The sequence below is a fragment of the Fringilla coelebs genome, assembly GCF_963513975.1.
Source record: "Fringilla coelebs genome assembly, chromosome: 4".
Taxonomy (NCBI): domain Eukaryota; kingdom Metazoa; phylum Chordata; class Aves; order Passeriformes; family Fringillidae; genus Fringilla; species Fringilla coelebs.
The window spans coordinates 12,720,295-12,732,822 of record NC_140032.1 but is presented as its reverse complement, the minus strand read 5'-3'; the positions used below and the strand labels follow the sequence as shown (position 1 = coordinate 12,732,822).

At 37.5% G+C, this 12,528-nt stretch overlaps 1 protein-coding gene across 1 annotated transcript in view; it reads right to left on the bottom strand.

Annotated features, from left to right (window-relative positions):
• The window catches only part of EVC2 (EvC ciliary complex subunit 2), a gene marked incomplete at its 5' end in the record, with an annotated part of 60,230 nt that overhangs the window by 39,124 nt on the left and 8,578 nt on the right, over positions 1-12,528 (bottom strand). The window contains 6 exon segments of the mRNA XM_084204319.1: positions 12-146; positions 4,014-4,076; positions 5,162-5,271; positions 6,948-7,134; positions 10,945-11,010; positions 11,549-11,709. Of these exon segments, the coding sequence (XP_084060445.1) occupies positions 12-146; positions 4,014-4,076; positions 5,162-5,271; positions 6,948-7,134; positions 10,945-11,010; positions 11,549-11,709 (722 nt within the window).

The window sequence follows — 12,528 nt, the reverse complement described above, 5'->3', positions numbered from 1 at the left end:
GTACAACTCACCTGGTTTTTACTACAGAAACTCCATTTTAATATTTGGGTCCGGTAAATGATGAAAAAGACAGCACATGTCAACACAAGGGAAACGAAAAAAGCAATGAAGAATGCTGAAGCACTGATGGCATGGCTGTATAAAATCTGAAATTAAAAGATCATTTAATTAAAATGTTATTTTTAATATGTAAAAAGGTCAGTTCATAACTGTAATTGAAACTGTAATTGAAACTGTAACTGTAAGCAAACTGTAAATTATTTTTAAATGGCTTCACACAACTTCAGGATTTGTCAGCTCTATGTTATTACTACATTTTGATGAATATTTTCAAACAAGTCTGTATTTTCTATAGGTTTCCAAGCCAGCACAGTTTGATATGTTCACCCTGTCCAAATTCCTGTGTAATCCAAGCAAGGGAACCACACAGACTAAATTTTTTTGCTTTGACTTTTGGGTGCCCTGTACTTAATAGCCTATTTTCCAAAGCTGCCACTCTCCTAAGAACTCTCATTGAAATTTCTGGCATTTGATTTTGCTCATAGGCTCTGGAAAGTCAGTCAGATGTTGGCTACTTTAATTAATGGCCATTTCTTGATTCAATGAAACTGAGTAAAAACCATAGGGAGAAAGTACTAATATGAATTCAGAATAAAAATGCAACTGACACCCACCCAATCTGGGTGCAACCTTGCAGCTTCTCCTGAGTCAGAAAAGGCTGGCAGGACCATGAGCCACAAACAACTTTTCAGACCTTTCAATTTAGCTCTTAACTTAATCTTTAAACTGAATTGCATTAAAAATTAATTTTTACTTCATGCTCTATGTAGCAAAAGTTAATTCAGTGTTTGTTTAGTTCTATGAGATCTTTCAATGAAAAACATAGCACTGCTATTAGTATAATATTTCACCACGGATCATTCTGCTGGGGCTAGAACTGTAAATAATTAACATACTGTTTGCAAGCTGGGTTTGGTTTTTTCTTGGAACAGAAACCTGACAGCATTCCACAGAGTCAATGGTAATTCTGCATAGGAAATGATATTCAAACATGGCCTACAATTTGAAAATAATTTATTGCAATTTCACACCTCTGTCACATCAGGACTCTGACTGAGATCCCTCCACTTTCAGGGAACAGGAGATGCCACAGATAATACTTAGGGAAAAAAAAGCTGTTTTGAAACCACTTCATCATTTTGTCTGAACCCACTTGCATTTGTCTTATTTTCATGCGTTCTGTGAAATTTAAGGATCTCTCTAGGCTTCTGGGGAAAGCAAGGATCTGGTGAAGCTATGGATTCAGTGAAGATGGAAAGAAGCTGCTTAAGAAGCTGCTTTTCTCTTGGTGAAGAAAAAGCACTGGCTATGGAATGACCCTGTGCTTTCTAAGTAACAGGTGAGACCCATGGTGGGACAGTCAGTCTGCATGAGGGAAGGCAGTTTTGTCTGTCCTGTTATACTTAAAGAAAATGGGCTTTGGAAGGACAGTCTATGTCTTTGGGGGAGCTGTCAGTCCAAGCAGAACACAGCAGGTGCTTAATGCCATCTGAAAGAACCACAGCAGATGGTGCAGGGGAGGTGCCAGAGCCCTGGCTCAAGTCAGGGCTCTCAACCAGTGTTGGCCCTACAGAATGACCTTCAAACCACAGAAACATCAGCAGGCCTCAAAAGCCATTCCTGAAGCCAACCTCTAAAGCCATCCCAGCAGTGGGAAGAGGCATTACAGGCCCAAGCCTCTTTCAAGAGCTGATACGCCCCCACTGCTTTGCATGATGCCAAGGGAAGCAAGCCTCATAAAGATCAGTGTAAAGGAATTATTATCATCTCTCCCATTCAACAGGCTTAGATGGACAACCTCCCTTTTCAGCAGTGTCCCATTCAGCACCAAACTCCGCCAGCCAAGGGCAGAGGCACAAAATACTGACAGGCCCTGAAGCACTGTGGGATGACATCTGGCACAGATACTCAGATGAGCAATATCGTATTTTTTTCATAACCCACAAATTTACCTTGTTCCAAGCAAGCACTGTCATCCAGTGGCACAGAAGAGAAAGGGTTTGTAAAACTTTAAAGAACAGCATAGTATCTAAGTGCTCAAACAAATCATGTGAAAGCTGATGGGACCAATGTAGCATGACACTGTCATGACTACATAATTAATTCTTCACTTGTCATTCCCAAATACTGTCCACTTAGTCACATATGTCGTTGGCTTTAACATATCCATGAACAGGCTTAAATAATTATTTTTAATAAATAAATCTGAGATGGAGAACATTTATGAAATAAAATGTATCACACCTTCTCCAGCTAATACTAATTTCCTTGCACAAAGTAGTTTCATTCCAAAACACCTTATGCTTGGCCACGGCAAATATTATGCATGCGAAACATGATGTGTTAAATAATTTCTAAGCTTTATTTTTGAAAAATTTATGATATTTCCCACACATCTTCACCACACATTTTAGTTACAAAGCCTGTTCATTTACTAAGTTCAAATGCAGCTGAGCTAATATTACCTACCTACGGAACAGTTCACAAGAACTTTTTGAGGTCTAAGTATCAAGTTGAGGTCTAACTATCAACCTTCAAGTTCAAATTGGAAAAAATAATAAGCACAGTAAAAAGGTTTTATGTATAATAATAGATTGCAGAAATTTTCATGGTCAGTTGAGACCAATTTACAGTTCTGGCTTAAGACATCAGCAACTGCTGCAAATCAAATCACACCAAATTTTACAAAAAACATTCATGAGGTTATTTTTCTAACCCAGGCAGCTACTTCATGGTTTACACCTCTAAGAGTGTCCGAAAAATAGATTTATGGCAAGTCCATTTGTAATTCTTAGCTATACAAATGTCCCATCCTTTTAATTATCCAGGGATCTTTATCAGGGACTACAAATTCTCTAGCTTCTGTATAGTTTTAGTTCATATAATGTTTAATTGTAGCTTTCATTTTAACAGAATGGGCACTTGATCTTCAATTACAAGAAAGCCAAGTCCGGACATGTTATCTATTATAATAATAAAAGCTGAGAAGGCAGAGATCCCAGCAGAAGAGAATACTGGAACAAGAGGCCCCTGTGCCCGATCTCCAAACAGATTACTATTCTAAAGACAGAGAAAAACTCATGGGACAGGTACATGGAAGGAATGAGTGGTCTAGTCCTCAAGACCTATTCAGGCAAGCCCTATCCCCATGCACAGCCATGGCAAAAATGCTCTGTGGTGAAACAAACTGTTTGCTTCTGCCTGAAGACAAATAATCCCAGTACTCTTGCCGACCAAGCAACAGCTTCTTTAAAAACAACTCCTTGCAACAGTAGCCTGTCAAATTAATGAGAGGCTGGGGGAGAGAAACAAGTTTGGGGAAGGGATTACTCTAGCAATGAAACTGATGGATGAAGTAAAGAGTTTTTTAATAAAAGAACTATCTAAAAGAATAATAGTGCTGCAATCAATGTAATTTTGAAGGTTTATTTGGCCTGTTAAACTACATTTCAGAATTACTTCAGAAGCCAAGAACAGAAAGTCATATTGGAAGAATGACTAGTTAAAAAATGAAAGGAAGCATAAACTATGCCACTCTTTCTGCAGTTTCATTTATCAGGCTTGAGTATCAGCATCATGCAGAAACCTTTCCTCAACGGCTGGAGGATACTTTTACCCTTTTGGAAAAACAGAAAGCTTTCTCGTGGTGGTTAGGCACAGCAGCAGGTGAGCATAATGCTCATCACAGTTTCTTCAAATGAAAGAATGTGGCAAGGAGCATAATGGCAGTTTTAGATTTTCCATACTAAATATTGAGGTTTAAGACAAAAGAAGACCCCTTATGCTGCTTTCTTCCTCTTAAAATCTGAGAAGGCAGAACCTGCGTATGATTACAAGCCAATAGCTGTGATGAGACACAAGTACACAAGTGCATCCTTAGCTCCTAAGATTTATTTTAGATTGTCCAGAATATAAGCAGGAGAGTCAATGTAGTAGCAAAACACAGAATTTACCTTGGTCCTTTCTTCTTCTGTTATGGTAAGTGATGCTGTCAATGATACCAGATGTGTTTTATTCTGAGAGAGATATAAAAAATTACCTGTATTAAAAAAAAAGCAGAGTCCACTGGCAAAAAGCCTAGTCTCTAGAAAAGCCTCTTCTTAGAAGATTAGCTGTACTTCTCATTAAGCTTAAAGCTGAAATAAATCTGATAGAAAAACGCAGTGTACTTCAGGGTAACACTAAAAGACATGGAAGGAGCTGCCCTGTGGGATTTACTCCCCATATCCCAATGCACAAAGTATTACATTTTTCTTTGCCTATAAAATCTGGGTTGACTGAGAATGCACAGAACAGAAGCCACAGTCAGTACATAAATCTCTATTTTTACCATGCCCTGTTTTTTAAAGTTTTCCTCTCCACCACTCTAGTACCACTCCCATACACATGAAACACCTTTTCCTCCAAAGCCAAGGAGAAAGGCAATCAAAATGAAAACACATCTGCAGGCTATAATTACATGTAATTATGGAAACCACAGAAAAAACATCAAGTCATATTTAAGGATTGAAAAATTTTACTTTGGCAGATACCACTTGTCCTGTCTCTTACTCAAAGCCAGGCCGATTCCAGCATTAGAACCAGTTGCTTCAGGGCCTGATGCAACAGAGTTCTCAAAATCAGCAAGGATCGAGATTCCTCAGCTTCTCCCAAAAATCTTTCAGACAAAGAAAACTCTTACACTAAAAGGTGTCTTTCTTATGAGCAATGAGGCTTTTCCTTTGCTGCAAATTGTTTTTCAGTTAAAATAAATTATTTTATTTTAACTTTCCATCTCTCTGAGACTTCAGGAATACACATGTAAGTATGTGGGATATTTATTTCTGGGGCAGATCAATAAACAGGAGAGAAATATGAAAAGTATAAAGAAACGCTACAAGACAACACACAAAAATACTAAAGGATGTCTAGGATTTCTTAAGCTATGAAGAATAATTAATTTATTTATAAATTCATGGTAAACAATCAGAGAGCTGAAGAGTTTCATTTCATTACATGATGGCCTCATTGTTTAGGCAGGCAGAAACCACCCTGGAGACTGGTGTTTTTGTGTGAACTTGTGAAACTTGTGAAGAGCAGAATAAAATTGTGAATAAAATACCTGTGCTGAACTCCTGAAAGTTAGCTTCGCAGGCAGTGTCAAGACCCTGCCATGCCACATTTCTTCAGCATCAAGAAGTGCAGAGTAGTTGATTGCAAAGTGTTCTCCACCTATTAAAACAGGGATATGGAGAGATTTGCTTTCTTCCATGAAAATTTCTCAAAGATCCCTGGGGAATCAGAAACCCTTGGGACAAAAGAAACCCTTAGGACAGCACTGGAGCTTTTCCTTCCTGACACAGCAGATGTCACACATCCAGAGTAGACAGTTCATGGCCACCTGAGCTCAGCAATATCTTTCTTATCTGCTGCCTCTAAGAATTCAAGCAAATTCAGCCCAGGATCTGGAAACTCCATTAAATGATGCCCTGACCTACCCCAAAGCACAATTTTTTGATACCAAAAATCACATGAGATTATTTTAAAATATTTTTGTTATAAAGTGGACTGCCTACATTTTAACCACTAACTTGTTGATTCTCCCCCTGTTGACACCAAAGAGAAATCTCACAGAATTCAGGTGAATTTTCATTCACAATGCACTTATGTATAGAAAAATTATTATGGCCAACATTGAGCATGATAATACATAGGCCAGTGTAGATAGATCCTTTCAGTCCAGCCCCCATGGCAAGGTATTGGCTGACTTCAGGATTAATATAGTAATGACCAAACTTCAAAATATGCAGAAATCCAGTCGGCTGGATTTTTTTCCACTTCAGTATTTTTCATATTGATTTGTCTAGAAAAGCTGGCTTCAACTGCAGATTCAGTAATTATAAATAAATTACATAGCAGCTCCAGCTTGGCTTACTATGATCAGATACAAAAGTCATTTTTCTATTCTTTTTCAGGCATAATTGTTTCCAGGAAATATCTGTGGAAAGCCAGCAATTCCTTCACATTTCCAAAAAGACCAGTCCTGCAACCACTGCTCACATTGCTGTTAAAAGAAATGGAGTTTGGCTATCCAATTGCATTCAGACAGCAGCCCCAGGTCTACTTATTTCCCTTTTCTACATGGAAATCTTTCACCATAAAACTGTCATAACCAGAGATACTTCCATCATAAACAGGAATCAGTGAACACTTCTGAAGCTCCTGGAGAAATGTTTTGACTCTCAAAAGCAAGCTGCTAATTTTCAACATGCTTGTGATTAGGAAAAAAAAGATGAAGAAATCAAGAAAGATAAAATTTAATGCACGTGCACTGATTAAACTGCTACAAATTAGAAAAGGAACAAACTGACTTCACAACTGAAGAGGATTATTTCTCTATTACTTGCTTTGACTTTATAATTTGTTCAGTTTGGAGAGAACCCATACTGAGAAGAGCTGCCTTATTTCTGGTGAATCACCTTCCCTGTTTGTATGGCCTTTTTCAATTCCAATGCACCTCAATACCTGAGCAAGCTGAGCTGCTACACTTGGCTAAAAATGCCTCAAAATATGATTAAAATGCCTTTTGCAAAAATTTTTAAAAATACCCAAAATTAACAAATACAATTGAGAAAGACTCTCATTTTTGATGGCAACTTTTACAAAGTAAAGGAGGCTCAGTTCTGTGCCTGGAAGACTAGAAGCAGTCCAAAGGTGAGAGTCAAAACAGTTAAGAGTGAACTGACAAAATTGCAAACTGAAGGCTAAAACCCTTCCCAGACTTTTTTTTTTGACTGATAATCAAATAATTTACACCACTATAATTAATTAAATAAATAAATACTGTGATTTTAACAGATGCACTCTGACATGTGTTATGAGGGGTATTTTACTGCAGATTTTGTTACCTTGCAAGAAACTTTTCCTGTAAATCTGTAAGCCATTGCTGGTCTTATTCCCAGGGTTTTTTTGAACATGTAGACCGGTGATGTTGTCCATGAGGATAAGATCTGTGATGTTTGCTGAGAGCAATGTGTTTGTGTTATTAATCACAAGTGTAATGTATGCAGTTTGAGGGTCATGTTCAACATCCACCTGAAATCAGAAACTTAGTATTAATGATACAAGATGGCTGTATGTGCATCTTAACAGTAAAATTCATGGCCTTGATTACAAATAAAACTTCTTTATATGTGCAAACTTATTTTTTGAAGGTATTCTGAGTGATCTGCAAATGAAAGTACACTCAGTTTGATCTCACACTCCCAGTGAAATTTTATTCTTTGGTATGTCAAACTGTTGCTTGGAGACAGTGGCAGAAAGCCAGAAGGTGGAAACTCAGCTCATACAGGACCAGAAGTGTAATCAAATTCTGAATATCCCAGTGATACTGCATACAACAAAAAACCGGATCATAACTTTATAACCAGAGTTTGGAAAATTCTTAAATTTGTACCACAAGGATACTTCTCTTGCAAGCTTCCTCACTGCAAAGTAATTCTCTCCATGCAGTTTTGGTTCCTTTCTTTCACAGCAACCCCATTCTCTAAAGCATGCTGGCTGTCCCGACTTGCCCTTCCCACATGAGGGCAGATGGAGCTCCCAGCAAACTTGGGAGTCCATGGCTCTGTTTCCAATTAGCAGTGATGGTCATACACTAATCACCCATCTCTAGCAACGTGCACTCATGTGATTTTATTTACCTATTCCATTAAGCCTTTAAGTCTTACTGAGCAATTATACACTCTAAATGAAATTACTCTGAGCACAGAGTTGCTTACTGACCTCTCACCTTCCAAACTGCCTTCCTCTGTAACTCATATTAAACCAGAATTGTTTAATCTTTATAGGATTAAATATATAAATTATATATATTTAATATATATTTATATATATTAATTATATAAATCTTTATAGGATCTATAGCAACATGGTGATCTATAGTACATTCATGATGATTTATGAGGTTTAAATAATGACATTAAATGAATAGCCCTTTAACTGACAGAATTATGATTCACACCGAACTTCTCTCTTTTTAGATCTTCCTTTTAAGGAAATGTCTACACTGTATCTGGACACCAGCAAATAAAAAATAACAAAGCAGTCCCCACGGAAAATGAGTTCTAAAAATATGAATTGTGATAGACTTCAAAAATCACACCAGAGTTCAGGGTATCCATAGGGTTCAATATATGCAGCTATGGTCTCATTGTGCACTGATCTCTGCATTTCATACTAATTCAGCATAGAACCAGATGACAGTTTTAGAAATTAAGGGACAAAATTCCCAACTATTTATTGTACTGGATGCTGCAAGCAATGTATAAAAATGTATGTATTAATGCATGTATAAAATGCATGTATGTATTAATGCATGTATAAAAATAGGCTTAGTTATCTTTCTGAGGAAACCATTGCCAATATCTTATGCTTGTATATCATGAGTTATATCCCAGCTTCTGAGAGTTAAAATCATCAAGTATCAAAAATGTGTTATATTTTGGTCAGATTTTCTCTCTCCTGGCTTCTGAACTGTCATGATGCAGTCAAGATACCACCCAAAATTTCATGTGCAATCACAAAGGCTAGATACCTGCTTTAAAAAGCAAAATCAAAATGAAACAAGAAAAAAGTCTCAAAACCCCATTTCTCATTAATATTAAATCCATGTTTTTAATTCCTTATTTTTGACTGGCAATCAGACTTCAGCTCAATTGCAAAGGGGTTGAAAGAATTCGTATTTTTTTCCCCTGAAATGAGCAGATGAGAATCAAGCAACAGATATGGTTTGCTACTCGTAGAAAGAACTCCTCTACACAGTGCTACCCCTGTGATCAGTGACCACTGGTTACCTTCTTTAAATTGCTCCTCTAATTTGCCTGAAGATGTTTTTTCTTGCTTTTGGGGCAGATGGTTAGGCTGCCAAGTACCTACAGGAACCAAACCCAGTGGCAGCCACTGATGATGCATAAGCACCTCCTCTATTTTCTCTCTGCTGCTGAAGTGCCCCATGTGTGTCATTAACCCCTGCAAGACATCTCACTTCAGGTACCTGGGAGAGTGGCATGAAAGACACAACAGGAGAAAAGAGAGGAGGAAGGAACTGCCACAAAAATTGAAAGGAATGGAGGATCCTTGTTAGGAATAAGTTAGAACAACTAGAGCAGGAATTAAAGGAGAAAAAAAGATTAGAGGATCACTGATATTCTCCAATGCATGAATGCTCAGGAGACTAAGAAATAAGACAGGTAAAAGTGTTAGAACGCAAGCAATTAAATTGAAAGATTTATTTCAGCTCTGCTAAGGATTCTTGTCACTGTGAAGTACTGTTACAGAAAAGTTCACATCATACTATGGAATGAAGCTCCTGAAGAAACACATTTCTGAAAAGAAGGAAGACAGTGGGTGCTGGAAGCACTGGTAAAATTTAAACACCTCAGTTTCAGTAAGGCTATTTCTCCATTAAGATCCTGATTCCAAGAAGCAAACATAAGATACCTCCATGCTCTGAGGAGCAACTCCTTGCAGAAGGAGAAAAATGTGCAAAATTCACTTTTTTCGATTTAAAACAGCTAAAGAGCACCATATGGCCAGTCTGTCTCTTAGCATGAAAGCATTTGTTCACTCAAAATAGCATTGAAGCAGAAGACAATGTAAGCCAAGGAAAAGTAAATGTGAATTGTATTTGCAGGTGGAAGGCAATCACATATAATTTTATAGTTTTCAGTAATTTACAACTAATAGCACTACAAAAGTATTTTCTGATAAAGACAGCATCTACAACAGGTTACTTTTAATCTCCTACAGCAATTATTTTGCAGCTTTTAATGAGCCTGTGTGAGGCTGTGTTGTAAACAGCAGAAAAAACAACATGGGACTGTTTCAAAGCCTATTCCTGAGAGGCTTTGGTATAAAAACTGGGTATCCACAGATAGGAAAGCAGAAGATTCTGTTACTACTTTTATGTCTGAAATGCTTACTATTGAGCCTCATTAATCCTGATATGCTGCCATTTCAATAACAGCATTAGAGGTAATTAGCACCATGAGATGTGATGCATATTCATTCTTCTCTACACAGATGATCTGGTGAAGGTTATAATGTCACCTCTTCTATACTGGTTACTGAATCCTCTGTCCACATAGGCAGCATTTCAGTGGCTGAATTCAGATTGGTCCTAAAGTTGGATGTGTTCTCTCTCTCTCCAGGAGACAGCTAAGTTGAACTGACTGTAATTATAAAAATTCATAAAGTGCAAAGAAAGGGAAAATAAAAAAGGGGAAAAAAAGAAACGAAAAATAACAGTCTAGTAAAAATAAAATGGGAAGTTAAAAAAAAATTCCTTATATTTGCTCCTTAAAAGCATTTACACAAGTGAAACCTTTTTCCATTAAATACTGTACTGCAGGTGAGTCCCTGAATATTCCATGACACAATAGATTTGCTTTGATTGTGTGTTAGGATGCCCAAACACACAATGGGCAACACAGGGGTCAGTGCTTCATCCTTCAAAAGAAGTCCACACTTGACCCAGGTAGGGCACCCATGGCTGGGCAGGGGAGTATCTCAGAAGGTTTATCTTATCTTGCAAAATTTGTCTATCTCTACCCAGCCCCTTGACTGATTACTTGGGAGTTCATTGGTATTTGCCCATTTGCAGTTTTAGAAATTGACAGGTTTTTACTTCAACCACAATCCAATATGCCCTGAAGCCTGAGAGATTTCACTGACTTCTGTTTTGAATCAACATTGCAAAACAGTGCCTCTCAGAGAGTGGGACCATTGCAACATCAAAATGCACATACTCCCAAAAACTCAACATGGCCACAATCAGGTTCCCACTTTTTAAAAGTCATTTGGGCACAAACTTCCTACCAACAAGAGAAATGTAAGAAAACTTACCATGCCACATTTCTGAAGGGTTATTCCAAATTCAGAAGACACTGATATATTGGATATATCTTCAGGCTATGGAGGAAGGGAAAAATCTACATAGTGTATGAAAACACAATTCACAAACTTCAGCAACAAGTTAAATTATATAAATAAACAAATAAATAATTTAAAAAAACATTTAGAGGTACCAATCGCCTTCAATTTAGGAGTTTTATTATCCCAACAGTTTAATCTTTTTTCTAGTCCAAATGTGTAAAAACTACTTATTTCCACAAGTAATTATTAGAATCTTATTGATATTTTCATCTTTTGACTATCATGAGTCATAAAAAAACCACACTATGCACAAAGTCCATCAGACTATACAGTTTCTTTTCATTACTAAGTGTCCATCAGAATTTACACAGCACTCACACAGCTGTAGGTGTCATAGGAATTCTTTGTAAGTCCCAAAACTAGCTGGTGCTGCTGAAGTCACGTCAAATGAACACAATCATCTGAGACAGAACTAGAAATGTACTAACTGGATAGTAAATTCCCAACATTCAGTATTTACAGAATAGCGACAACCCTTACAAACACTGAAAGTGACAAACCATCTGTTACTGACCGGAAGGTGGCTGAGGTCTGACTCCCGTTTGAACATCACTTTCTTCGTCCAAGAGGGGATCAGGGCAAATAGAGAATGGCTCCACTGGCTGTCCGAGGCTGCAGAGCTCAGCAGCTGGGGAGGGGCTCTGCTGGCCTCAATGACCACAGGTAGGGGCACTGCTGAAAACCAAGGCAACATCCAGCATTAGAGCTAAGGCTGGGTCCAGGCAGGGAGAGGGCTCAGGGCACCAGTGCTCTGTGTGCAGGCAGAGCCAGATACTCTCTCTCAAGGCACTTAAAATCATGACAAGCAACAGAGACTGAGGCCAGCCAGGAAACAGAGATGGGATTTGTCCTGCAAAACCCAGCAGGAGCCAGAACAAAATTGTTTCCTCCCTAAGGAACTCATATATACCCCACAGAAAACTTCCTGCCATTTAAATGTAAAGCATTTAATGCATGAATTAAAAGGTTTAACCCATAAGTCAACTGTTAATATTTTCAACACAAGGAAACTTTTCAGCAAAGCATAAAGAATTCAAATAATCCACAGTGTGAAGGGCATCAGTGCTAAAGGTGTTCTGCTTTAAAAATGCAGTCTTCCAATTAAGCACTGACCTTGCCAATACACATTCAGAACTGAAATGCTTCTCAGTTGAAGAGGGGTCTCAGTTACATTTCAGTTGAACTGCCATCAAATCAAATGCTCATAAATTTAGTAATAAGCAATATAAATGCTAGCTTATACTCTTAAATTTTTATGAAAGATTAGTCAGTGATATTACACAAAGTAACAGGCATAGTTTTGAAATCATATCACTTTGATCTAAGAAAGTAAAAGCACTTATGGCATTAATAAAAGAAGCTTATACTAAAAATAAATAATTTAATATATTAAATTGCCAAAAGGTAAAGCTGCCGAATTAAGAGAAATATGTTATGAAAATTTAAATGATAGCTGGTTGTCTAGGTTCAAAGAAGTTTTTTTTTTCATTTTTT